At 37.7% G+C, this 13,845-nt stretch overlaps 1 protein-coding gene across 3 annotated transcripts in view; it reads right to left on the bottom strand.

Annotated features, from left to right (window-relative positions):
* LOC131196771 (fibrinogen-like protein 1) overlaps positions 1 to 13,521 on the bottom strand; it is a 19,740-nt gene extending 6,219 nt beyond the window's left edge. For 2 of the 3 annotated variants that reach the window (XM_058180057.1, XM_058180038.1), the window contains exons 1-5: positions 13,398 to 13,521; positions 6,713 to 6,804; positions 5,938 to 6,148; positions 2,360 to 2,519; positions 242 to 339 (exon numbers count right to left, since the gene is read on the bottom strand). In XM_058180057.1, coding sequence (XP_058036040.1) covers positions 242 to 339; positions 2,360 to 2,519; positions 5,938 to 6,148; positions 6,713 to 6,793 — 550 coding nt within the window. In that variant the 5' untranslated portion in view covers positions 6,794 to 6,804; positions 13,398 to 13,521. The remainder of the gene's footprint in view (positions 1 to 241; positions 340 to 2,359; positions 2,520 to 5,937; positions 6,149 to 6,712; positions 6,805 to 13,397) is intronic. The other variant, XM_058180047.1, reaches the window with a different exon arrangement.
* Between the last annotated feature and the right edge of the window lie 324 nt (positions 13,522 to 13,845).

The following is a 13,845-nucleotide window of genomic DNA, read 5'->3' on the forward strand; positions in this document are numbered from 1 at the left end:
AGATTCTCACATTGCCTGTCCTTGATGTTCACCAACACTGTGTTCCTTGCTATTTTGTGTGAAGGCAAGAAGAAACTATGAGGCCAAACATATTTCTACCACTGTACATAATTTATCCTTAATAGGCTCTTCCAGAATTTAGCATAAGAGAAATGAAGAAGATCTAAAGGTCTGTATTCTCTAGTAGGCTGATACAAAACATTGATTTATCTGTGTTTAAATTAATTGGTAGTATTCTTACCATTGAAAAGAAGATCATAAATTTTATCATTACCAAGCCAATATTCATCATCCTTGCCCTGTAATTGTCCAAATCCTTCTTTGTAATCGAGCCATTCTCTGCAACAAAGAGGTGTACATGAATTAGGCTCAGTAGACAACTTAGTGCTAAGTAATATGTGATTATAATATTTTAATGATTATTACCTTTACATCACATCTATCTTTCATGATAGAATTCACGACAGTGTACATGTGATTTTTTTAGGAATATTACTTAGAATTTGCTGTAAAAGTGGCAGTTATTATATGTATTCAGGCCATTCCCTCTGATTACCAGCCAATTGCCTATAAGCCTCCGATTGGGTTGTGCTAATATTTTGTTTGATTAATTAATTAATATCTCAGCTGTATTATTTTTACAAATAACTCAGGATGGTGAACATAACCAACACACCTTCCTCTGCCTCTTGCTCCATAACAACAACCCTGTGAGGTGACATGGGCTGAGAGTGAGCGACTGGCCTAAGGTCACCACCTAGCAGCCTAGCTGGCTTTCATGGCTAAAGCGGAACTAGAACTCATGGTCCCCTGCTTTCTGCCAGGTGCCTTGACCGCTAGGCCGAACTAGCTCTCAAGTACAAGTCTCAAATACAAGTGGATTATTATATTTCCCTCCTCTTATATGGCAAAAGATAGTCAGACATAGAAGTTCAAGAAAAAATCCATATTCTCACTTAACAGGAGGTGGAACAAAGGTCATTCTACTTTGGTTCACTTTTTCCTTTCTTCTCATATTTTACTGTGTGAAACACTGTAAAAGAGCTTTGCATTTGGACCTGTCTGACTTCATACTGTTGACTGTGCTCAGTAGCCAAGTCAAATTATTTTTGGTCCGGCTCCAGTGTATTTTAAATCATAGCAAAGTAGACATTGTTTGCGTTATTACAGCCCTGTAGAAATTAGGGAGTGAGCTGCTTTCCTATCTTTTGCATCACTCTGTCTCTTTTTCATGGGCACTTTTCAGTATACTGAGGAACTGCAGCTTTATTTATTTATTTATTTATTTATTTATAATTTAATTTCTCCCGAAGGATTCAGGGCCTTATCAGCTCTCCTCAAAGTAATGCTTTATGGTTGAAGACTGGCAGAAACTAAGATGGCTGAAGATACAGTATTTCCACATCACCACCATTTCTATTTTCCAATTCCCCACAAAAAAAGTTTGGATTTAATTTTAATCATCATTTCCTTGATCATTAACTGTGGAGATAGCATACAGTAAAAAGAACACCATGAGTCAATCGCTGTTCATCCACAGCTGAAAAAATAAGACCACCAAAAATGTTGTCCACTGTCCTCCCTCCTGAATTACTGCAGACATACAGGGATAACAAAATTATTCTTTCTGTGCTTTGTATTCAGTGAAATAAAATCCATTTCTAGGGCCTCCCCTTCCACATTTCTACTTTACAATGTCTGCATTTGTTTGTGCCTTGTTAAAAAAAAAATGTAAGCAGTTTCTCTGAGAATTCTCTGAGAATATTTTTTTCTAATTGTACAGTTAAAGCCTTCTTGAATATTGTGAAAATAAAGAATTCCATTTTTGTAACCAAATACATAGCTAAAAAGCCCTAACCACAGTTGTTTGCTCCTACGGAAGCTGAAATAGAGGAAGGTGGGAGGGACAGTACATACAGTATATATTGCAACCCTTATGGTACAGACAGAGAGACACAACACCAAAACTCAGAGCCAGGAACTAAAACAAGAATTTTTGCCACAGGAAAACACAGTTGATCTACAACTCCTGCAGAACTACCATGTTGCAAAAGAAAAGATCAGCTTGTCAGGTCTTCAGATAAACCTGCAACTATAAAGCAACACAATTTGACTTTTGAATCCCATAGTCCTGGAGAAAAACTGAGAACAAGACTGAATTCTAGTTGGGGGATATGTATTCTTGCATTTCATTTTGAAATATATTTTTCTAAATGTGTGTGTGTGATTCATAGCAAATAATGTCTGCAAATTTTATGCACATCTTTGTCTTTGTGAGGGCATTTCTTAATTTGGGATGACACATAAAGAAACTGTAGAGTCTTTCCAGGTGATCTATTAACTATACTCAAAAACTTACCGGTAGAAATTTTCTTTGCCGTTGCACCGCCGTTGAATTACCGTCCAACCACCTCCATCTGACATATCACAGTACACAAGAAAAGGTTCTCTGTCCTGTCGTGGTTTAATTCTATAGTACCCACTTTCTCTTTTTCCTCTGTTAAACAGCATTGCACAATCTAAACAAAGCATCAAAACAAAACAACAATAGCTCCAAATGTTGGAACTACATCCAGCAATCCTGCACAGAACAGGAAAATCAGAGGTGGGTTTTAGCAGGTTCTGATCAGTTCTGGAGAACCAGTAGCAGAAATTTTAAGTAGTTTGGAGAACCTGTAGTAAAAATTTTGACTGCCCCCACCCCCATCTATTCTCTGCCTCCCGAGTCCCAGCTGATCGGGAGGAAATGGGGATTTTGCAGTAACCTTCCCCTGGAGTGGGGTAGGAATGGAGATTTTACAATATCCTTCCCTGCCATGCCCACCAAGCCACACCATGCCCACTAAGCCACACCAAGCCATACCCACAGAAACAGTAGTAAACATTTTTGAAACCCACCACTGAGGAAAGTGTATCTTTTTTTTTTTTGGTATTCCTTTATTGCTCCAAATTCATAGGATCTTACTATAGATCTAAATCATGGATGTATTTACTTAATATCCCATTTTCTCTGGAAGAGCTGAAGTTGATATGTAATGACTCCCTCCTCCCATTTTAATTATTTATTTATCAAATACATACACTGCCCATTTCACTTTCTGAGTGGGCGATTTATACATAAGAGCCGTAAAACCACATAAAAAGACAGCATAAGAAACAGAATTAAAAACAGAATTGAAAGCAAAGTCTAAAAAGGTAGCAAAAGTGCCCTCAAGCCACTGCCCATCTCAGGGTTGCCTACCGCTCATAGATCCCCATGTCTGCTGGCAGAGCTAGGTTTCTAAGCTTTTCTGGGGGCCAGAAGAGTGGGGGAGCTACCTTATCTCAGGGTGCAGAATGTTCCATAAGGCAGGGGCAACAGAAGAGAAAACTCTCTTCCTAGACCCCACCAGTTGAAATTCTTTACTGATGGGATCCATAACAACCACCCTCTGAGGTAAGCTGGGACAGAGTGACTGGCCTTAAATCATCCACTGAGCTTCCACGCCAGAAGGCGGACTTGAATTTGCGTCTCCTTGACTTGGCCAGTACGTCCTCCTAGCTGGGAGACTCGCAGCTCAGGTGATTATGGAGACTCTCCATCTCATTCTCTAGTTTTTAGAACATCTGAAAGAAAATCACTGCTTTTCAAGGATGTGACTTTTCTTTCTTTGGGGCCCAAAGAGACAGTGGCACGGGTGAGCAAAGCCTGAGATGAAAGACATCCAGACAATTCCTTTGAACCTTCCAGTGTGTGCTCATACCACCCATTGCTTTCCCAGGCAAATAAAACTGAAACTTATCCCAGAGGTCCTTTTTAAAAGGCAATTGGACTTTCTTGGTTTTTTTCCTTGAAAACATTTTGCTTCCCATCCATCTTCGGTTCGTTTTGCTTCTTGGATGAGAAGCAAAACGTTTTCAAGGAAAAAAACCAAGAAAGTCCAATTGCCTTTTGAAAAGCACCTTTGGGATAACCATCACCTGGATGATTGAGAATCTCCATAAACATTTAAAATTGAAACGTTAAAAAGTGTAGCTCATGGTCTCAAAAAGATTGACTATACCTTATTAAAAGCTACAAATGAATAATTAGGTTTTGTGGAAGAGGAATCTGAACACTGGTTTGTTTTGTATGTCTCATTTGCTCAAAAAGCAGTCTTAATTCTGGTGTAGACACAGATAAATCATAGTTATTTAAATGTATTCATAAGTTTTATATCAGAGACACAGAACTTTTTCAGTCCCATTTTGGGAAAGATTTCAAAAGCCATACTTCCACTCTGATACAGTCAATGTTAAAGTGGATAGAGCCCTTCTCTGAAAAACGATCCTTCTAAATCTAAAACAAAGAACAATTGCGTAATCTTTCTCCCAAATTCTCAAGTTATCAAGACATAATTTGAAGAAGCTGCCTTTCTACATGCTTTCTTAGTGGCAAAGTCCACTAGATTCAGAGCAAACACCAGAATAAACTTTTCTTGTGTAATTACATTTCCAGGTAAGCAAAATTTTGCAAAGTAAAAACAAATGAAAGCAAAGAACAATAGCTAAATATAGTTTACATTTAAAGCACTCACCATATTTTTCTATCCTTATAAACCATTCTTGCTTCTGCCACATCCATACTTAGCTTCTATACACCGCCTACTAAACTTTCCACTTCTCTTTTTTTGAAAGTTTCATCCATTGGACCCAACAACCACTTTACTGGTTCTTTATCTCAATCTATTCATCCTGTTTTCATATACAGTAGGGTATTCCTTTAGTTATTAGATCCTCTTTCATTCTGTCAGTCAAAACCACCTCAACATACTTCTTTCAGACTGGTCATGCTCCCTTTTGTACTTGATCCACACTCATTCACTAACCACTCTTGGTCTTAAATTTGACTTCACCACATTCATTTCTTGAACAATCCATTCCTATTGTATTTAGCTTGCTTTTATATTTCTTAAGACCTGCCCAATTCTCACAATATAGGGAGAATTTCACTCTTATACAAGCTTTTTTGTTTCTTTAACAAGCATTTCTTTCTTGCAACAGATTACGTAGTACTACTTGCCACTTTTCTATCAAGATTGATACTGCTTAAAATCTCTCATTTCCTCATCTTTAGTAAATGTTTTGTCAAAGTATACAAATTAAACTTTTCAGTCATACAGTGGTACCTCAGTCCTCATCAGTAATTCGTTCTGGAAGACACGTCGAATACCAAAACCAACGGGTACTGAGAAAACCATGTGATTTACCACATGACCCACTATTTTGGCTAGAAGAATAGAACAGAATAACAGAGTTGGAAGGGATCTTGGAGGTCTTCAAGTCCAACCCTCTAATAGACAGTCACAAGGTAGCCAGACATCAGCCAGTTCTTCCTTGCATGTCGACTACCAAGAGAAAGATAGCGCCAGGATAAGATTTCTGCTTCAAAATGCATCGAATTTGACGAGTTTTGAAGGAGAGGTATGACTGTATATTCCATTTTCCTTGTGAACTACAACTATATATATTAACTGTTACATTAATTTCCAAAGCCACACTCCTCATTTACATCATACAATTTTTATAATGTTTGCTGCAAATCATTTGGGTTCCCACTGATCAATATAGCCATCCCCAATTAATTGGGCTCAAGGCATTTTGAACTACCAATCCCCACTTCTCTAGGAAATATGGCTCTTAGGATGTTTGGAACAGAATAACAAAATAATAGTTGAAAGAGACCTTGGAGGTCTTCTGGTCCAGCCCTCTGCTCAAACAGGAAACCCTATATTATTTCAGACAAATGGTTGTCCAGTGTCCTTAAAAACCTCCAGCGTTGGAACACCCACAACTTATGAAGGCATATCGTTCCACTGATTGTTCTGTCATAATATGCCTGAAAACCAAGAGTCCAAAGAAGGCTATCCTAACAAGATAATTCTCAAAAAAGACAGATATCTCCCCTAAATAGAGTACCTTGATCATAGACTAAGAGACTTCCACTAGTTATGGGCAAAAATATATCCAGAGGTACCGTCTTCCTGGCAGAGAAAACTTTGCTTTTTCTTCTGTGATAATTGTTCCCCAGCAAGTCTTTCAACTGAAATTCAAATAACTGGAATAAATCTTGAAGCATTTTCAATTTCTTCTGTAGTTTGCTGTTTTCTAAGAGGCATTCCTCCTTTTTCTGAAAGTAAGAGGAAAAATATTCGCCTGAAGAACACATCTATTTTTAACTTTGTATTTAGAGTAAGATAAAGTTTCCTAACATGATTTTCAGCATTGATTGTGCATTTGTTCAATCTATGGTAGTTATGATTATTCAGCAATAGGATGCCAGTAGGATTAGGCCATAGTGTGTGTGTGTGTCTGAACACGTGTGTGAGTGTGTTAGCCCATACCATGTAGGACTTTTTCATATTGAAGGCAGCATGATTGAAAAAGGGAGCAGGCTGAAGTCTTATACGCCACAACAGAGATTGCACAACACAACAATTGCAATTGCAACACAACAATTGCTCATTATTCAACAAGTGAGCAGGTGTGTTCATTATATATTTAGATTTAAATATAAAAATTTAAATATAAACTATTATAATCCTCATCAATGGCTTCAGTGTTGACCAAACCAAAAAAACTAACTCTCCTTGATTTGAGAAAATTTCCAAATATTCAGCAATTTTACAGCCACTCAGGATTCTTTTCTTGATTGTTAGTAGAAACTCATCACACGTATCCAGCTTCTACATACCGAGAGTCGTGGTGCAGGTGAACAAAATGGTCCAAGGAACAGGAACAGCAGCAGAAGGAGCTGAATCATTGGGATATTCATTTGACAGAGCTCTGAGGTGAAAGGGGAGGACAGGGATATCTTGCATTATGTGCTGACAATAACTTAGTTTCTAAACCTTTCCTTTTTGACATTGAGAGTGCTATCCCCATGCCTTCTCTTCCCTTGTTTCTCTGGATGATAATTAATTAAAGCATGTCTTTTGGGCACAGTTTTATTTCTTTTTATTTTTACATCTTTTATTTTCTATTTATATGCAGTATTAAAAAAGAGGAAAGCATTATTAGTTTTGGTTTTGTTGCCATTAACATTTTGCATTTCCTACACACATCCCACTGGGTGGCAGCAGAGATGCAGAAGTTTTTTTACTGCATTTGCTTTGACACCAGCATTCATCAGTACACCTATAATTCAAATTTCTTTGTTAAGACAGAAACCAAGCTTGCTGTCATAAATTATCCTCTGCAGATTTGAATGCCAGATTCTGCTTGCAGATTCTCTAACGGGACACAGATTAATTTATAGTTCATCTGGTGTGCAAGACAGCCTCAGATTCTCCTCGACTTCTTGCTGTTTATTCATCTGCTCAAATCATCTCCAGCTACAGCACAGCAGTCCTTAGATTTATAGGCAGACAGTATTGCTATCTGATTCTATTCCAAAGTGATTGAGATATAAAGCATCACAGCCAAAGGAACACAGGGAGAAAAGCAACTTCCTTTTTTATTTGCTACAGCAGCAATGGGACTTTCACTGTGATATGTTGCCATACTGGTTGCTTAGCTGATCTCCAAATATTTGTGTTCGTACATTGCACTCAGTGTAAACTTTTATGTGATTTAGGAAGGATGCATGAACCTAAGCCTTTGAGATGCTGACCACCTGATATGTATAATTTCTGGGCTGGCTGTACTCATCTTGGTGCCAGCTTGCCAGCCAATTGCTCAACTTCCTGTCAGGTGTGTATTTGCACAAAATGCAAAATGTTAATCATACCTCAAACACCACTGAATATGCCCAATGCAACATGAAAACCACAACAGGTCATAGCTTATTATTCTCTCTACAAACTTTGTTTTTTCTGGGGCTTCCTGTTTTATTCATTTAGCGTTGTTAGGGGCAAAAACAACCATCCCAGTGGTGAAATGCTACTGGTTTGGGTGAACTGGTAGTGATAAAAGCTATCGGTTCAGGCGAACCAGTAGTTTAAAAAAAGCTACCAGTTCATCTGAACCGGTAAGGAATTCCTGCTTTCTACAAATCTAAATCATGTGGCACAGCTGTTTCCCCCCCTCACTGTTCTACTTACCTTGTTAAGTCTCCTTTTTCCGTGTGAAGCGCCCATTTGGAGTGCACCGTGCATGCGCATGCGTGCAACATGTGTTTGGTGCACACTGCTCATGCACGCACAGCATGCTTTTGGTGTGCACGTAGCACACATTTGGCACGCACCGCGCATGCGTGGGCAGCGAATCGGTGGCAATCCGCAGAGGATTTCACCACTGAACCATCCCATTAGGGTGAAAAACCATAATTGTATGAAAAGAGGGATGAACGGGTTCTCATACAACACTCATGACATTCATCAGACTGGAGGGATATTTTATATACAGGGGTCTTCATTATTTTGACCCTCAATTCTACCCTGCAAGTAAGTATTGTCCAGTCATTTTTAATTTCTCAGGTTGGTTCTGGAATTAAGAGAGGCCCAGTGGCAAATCATAATTTCAAGGAAACATTTTCAGAAAACATAGTTTATTCATGGTCTCATGAATGTCATGAGTGTTGTATGAGGACCTGTTGACTAACTGAAACCTTTTCATATACTGATGTACAGTACTAACTTTATAGAGAGTCAAAATGAAAATAAGCCTATGATGTACCATTAAGCATTAATGTATTAAACTTTACTACAGAATAAATCTACTTGAGAAACAGATACAAAATCAAAATACAATAGTTAATATCCATTTTGATACATTTTAATTACAGAAATCAAAAACTCCACAAACCGCATTATAGTTTAGCACAATGTATGAATAGCAATAGAAATAGCCCTTATTTATATACGGCTTCACAGCGCTTTACAATCTTAAGTAATCTACAAAGTCAGCCTATTGCCCCCAACAATCTGAGTTCTTATTTTGCCAATCTCGGAAGGATGGAAGACTGAGTCAACCTTGAGCAGCTGAGGATCAAATTGCTGGCAGTTGGCAGAGTTAGCCTGCAATACTGCATTCTAATCACTGCACCACCACAGCTCAATAGACAATGAGGAATTCTGTAGGTTCCACTGCACCTCCCTTATTATGCTTCCCTAGTTTAAGTATACAGTACTCATTATATGGGCAATTACATGATTGAATCCATTCCACTGACAGCTTATAGCACAAGCCTATGTGTGTAAGTACTTCCCACTGATAAGTGGTTAGATGATTGCAGCCTTCTTGTCTATGAGGCAAATCTATATTTCTGCCAATGCTTTATACATTTTGACCAAAACCATAGACTTCAGATATTATGCAAACCACGTTTGGACTGAGTAAGAGCATATAACTGCAGCCATTTATGGGTTCCCTTGATAAAGTTTTTATATGACATATCAGAAAACACATACATTTTGTGTCCCTACAAAAATGCAGAGATTGTATCTGAACAGAAAAAAAAAGTATGACCGGAGTAGACCTATGTACTCTGTGATTAGACCCAAAATATTGTGATCATAATACACTCAGAACATTTTGTTCTTTCCCAAGATAGCCATTTTGAAATTCTGAAAGCCCTTCAAATTGTGCCTGCCAAAGTTACTCCCTTTTCCAGGAACAGACAAAATTCAGAGTAAATCACTTCTCAGCTAATTACAATAACGACCTATTAATATTTGTTTACTCATGAAACTCTGAATAGCATTTAAACCATTTAAACCAAATAGCATTTGCACCTATTCTTCTGGCAACAATGTAAATTACATAAATGTGCTCCCTTTTTAAAAAAACCATGAAATTTTAACAAGTAATATTATCATCAGCCTATTTCATAAACAACAAAATTCTCAGAAGGCAGTTGCTTCACTGCTCTCAGTGGTTTTGACTGCAAAGTGAACATACTGGCCAAGTTCACTTATCATGCTGTTTAAAATATGTATAGTTTTAGCTTAGAATATTATGTGTGCAATCAGTAGGGACTTTACATGTGATATATAGTCTGAACCAGCCAATCTTTCCTCTCCTCCACCCCCTCTCTTCTACATGAAAACAGACTTAGAATTACATTAATATATTAAAGGCAACACATAGCATGAATTTATAAAATAAAAATAAGAAAAGATAGATGACAGCTTTCAAATAATGCTATGAAGAAAACTAAGCAGATTAACTTCAAATATAAAGACCTAATTTCTGAGCTTGGTTGCTTGCTTGTCAACATTTCAGTACCCAACTAGGTAATATCATCAGTACAAGTGACTGTGGGTTTGCTCCTATACAGTAGTTTGCCCAGCCAGTATTGGTGGGATTATGGTTTTCTCCTTGGTAGTTCTTCAATTAGGGTATTGTTTTGTGCTTGATTGTTTGTCTGGTGTTAATCCCTGCTTATCTGGATCTCAGCTGCTAAAGAGAACATGCTCATGTCTTTTTGTTTCCTTCTTAACTTTTTTGTTGTCTCTTGTGTCTAAATATGGTTTATTTCTGTGTGTCTCTTAATAGCTGAAGTGTAAATTTAAAGTAGCCTGATTTGGCCATATGTGTTCCAGCACCTTAACCACAAGAGCAGCTTAATTACATCAGTAATGTGTGCACGGTGTGCAATATTGCAGAAATATCAAAAGTGGCAAGATGTCAGGGAAGGAGTCACAATTCAAGCCCTACTCCTTTGACCATATTTTTGTCATTGCTGCACACACAAAAGGGACAGGGCACGGATCAGGATGACCCATTCACCATTTTGTTAGTTTTGACACCCTCTCTTGCTCCCTTCCTCACTGCATAATACTATTCCCATTAGAAAGAAGTTGAGCATTGGGCTTCAATGATGTTCTTTATTAAAGCTAGGCAACGTTTCAATTCCCCCAAAAAGTGTTTTGGGGGCTAGGTCTTTTCTCAAAATCAGCAGCAGGTAGCTGCATGATGTTAGGAAAAGGGCTCTGTTTTAAAAAGTTGCAGACAGATCTTACCTACCTACTCCTGAACAGAACATATTTTTTGAAAACAAATCCAAGGCATTGAATATCTCTAATATGTGTTTTCTCAGAATTTCAGTAAAATCATATAGGCCAATCCCCCTCCATTGAGCTGTACTGCATATAGCATGATTAGGAAAAATGTGGTTGCCAGATCTTGATGAACTGTAAGGCCTATCATCCCCAATCATTAGCAATGCTGATCTAACACACTTACGTTCTCATTCTGTTGAGAAGATACAATGGTTTCTGATTTCTTAATTCTTCAACTTTGTTTTGTTCAAGTTACTTTTATTCCTGCAATTAATTTAATACCTTCCAGATGTGTTGAACCTCAGCTCCCATGGAAGCCAAACCAAATATACAAAATAAGGTAAAAATTCTTATTCTGAGCTCCAGACCAGATCATTACATGGAAGTATACATGCAATTTTCTTGACAGAAATACGTAAGTGATTTACTACTGTCTCCTTGCAAGGTTGTTTTTTTTTTTTAAATTTCCTAAATCTGACATACAGTCCCAGAATTCTTAGTGGTCCTCCATTCAGTACCAACTAGGCCCAAGCCCGCTTTTTGGGAATTCAGCCACTGTGTAAAATAAATAGTAGCCTTTGTGTTAGTAACAGATTCCACTAAATCTATGCAGCAACAAGAAGGACTAGAACAACAGGAAGAAAGAATAACGAAACACAAGAGGAAAGCAAATTGTGGAAATTCTATCCTCTACCTTTCAAAATGTGACCTAGACTGTTAGCTATTAATGCTGTAGAACTGAATGCAGCTGATTTGACTGTTTAAGTATTATGTGAAAATTAATTACATACTAATAGCTTCTCTCTGTCTCTTTCGTCTTTTTTATTTTCCTTATTTCTTCCATCCTGCCAACAACTTGGCCAGTGGTATTCCTGTTCTTAGCGGCTGCAGCGGATCTCAGCTTGGATAGAAACTGGTTGCAATAAACATACCAAACCCCACCCCAATTGAGTAACTTGGCTTGTTGTTGAGGTCAGAAATATTTAGCTGGATAGAAGCGTTATAATGTGGACCAGCATCTGTTTCAAATCAGCAAATAATAAAAATAGATACTGGATGTTTCTGCAAATTTAGAGAATGAATCTGTACTGCAACTCACTGGTGTTAATCTCCCACACTGTAAATATGGGATTGCCTACAGCAATATTTACTTCAGGCATTCATTATAATGAATGCCTATTGATTTCCTTAATCAGAGGAAATCCTCCTTAACATAGTAAACATATATATGATCATGCTATGAATTAATTTAGAGATCTTGTGGTAGACATGAATTCTTGTGGTTTTCCTGTTCACACTTTCCAGCTACTCCTACATGTTGGCCCCACGTTCAATAAACATTCACATGGGAGTACAGGATTTCACAGACTGGACGCAGACTATCTGTACTGTTATGTTCGGGCAATGAAGAGGCAGGAGACCAGTGAGTGACAACAGCTCTTTAGTTTATTGTGACCCCAGCAAGCACAACCGGCAAAAACCCCTCTTTAAATACTCTTTTGGTTGAGGCTTCAACCAATCAGCAACGTGCAATTTTCCCGCTCAAAATCCCCTCTCAAAGTTCAAAATACATTACATGTACTTTCAGGGAAATTGTTCAAATGATAACATGCTGACAGGTTGTTCCTAAGTCATTGGTATGTTTTGCCAGTCTCAACTGTCTCCTTGCAAGGTTTCAACTGCTTCAAAAATATCTTGTAGTAAACAGAACAGTAAAACAACTTAATTCTGTCCTATCCAATGCAAATTCCAGTCCACAATGTATATCCTGAGGTAATAAGATAGGGATTTTAATGAAACCAGAGTTAAGACCAATTCCTTAATACAAAGTGCAGTCATTTTTCTCCTGGCATTTCCTTAAGCACCACCCATTATAAATTGTGCTTCCCCCTCACTTTTGTATAAGAGTGTAGAAAAGTTGAAAGTCCTATATCTTGGTCCATTGAAGAATATACAGCAGAGCCTCAGAATTACTATAACCAAGGAAAAATGCTACAGTGTGGTGGCAATAATACATTTATTTTTAAAGAGTGATTAAATGTCAGATTTTATTTATTTATATTTGCCTTTATTATTTTTACAAATAATTCAAAGAGGTGAACATAACCAACACACATTCCTCCTATTTTCCCCACAACAACTCCTCTATGAGTTGGATTGGGCTGAGAGTCAGTGACTGGCTGAAGGTCACCCAGTTGGCTTTCATGGCTAAAGTGGGACTAACTCACAGTTTCCTATTTTCTAGCCTGGTGTCGTAACCGTTAAGCCAAACTAGCTCATTCCCTCGAATTGTATAAACAAATTAGGAAATATTCACAGGCTGTAAAAATAACTACTATAAATCTATCTGAGAGCTTTTTTATAATTAAAGATAAAAACAAATTGAAAATGAACATATGCAAATATGGTAGAAAGATGTAAATGAAAAAAGCTTACCCTATTTGTCATGGTTTGATGCATTCAAGTGCTTGAGCAACTGAAGATGCATGAGTTTTCCTTCTTCTGTAGAGATAGTGTGCATGCTTCCCTATCTTCTTCCCTCCCTACCCTGTCAACAAATATAAATTTATATGTAGAAAAATCAAAAACATGTCAAAGGTTTTATTAGAAATACTTTTAGCTCCCTCTACTGACAATAAAGGGCACGAACTGTGGAAATTTTAGAAGAAATTCTTAAATGACATAGGTGGTTCAATATGCAGGAAGAAGAGAACCTGAGTTTTTGTCCTTTCAGTGGAAAAAGAGAATAGGAAGGTAGAAGAAAAAAGAGAGAACATGACAAATAAAGCCCAAAATTCTTTATGTTGCTGTAATACTTCAGAAAGTCAGTGTGGTGCAGAGGTGGGTTTCAGCAGGTTCTGACCAGTTCTGGAGAACCAGTAGT

The sequence above is a fragment of the Ahaetulla prasina genome, chromosome 1, assembly GCF_028640845.1.
Source record: "Ahaetulla prasina isolate Xishuangbanna chromosome 1, ASM2864084v1, whole genome shotgun sequence".
Classification (NCBI taxonomy): Eukaryota; Metazoa; Chordata; class Lepidosauria; order Squamata; family Colubridae; genus Ahaetulla; species Ahaetulla prasina.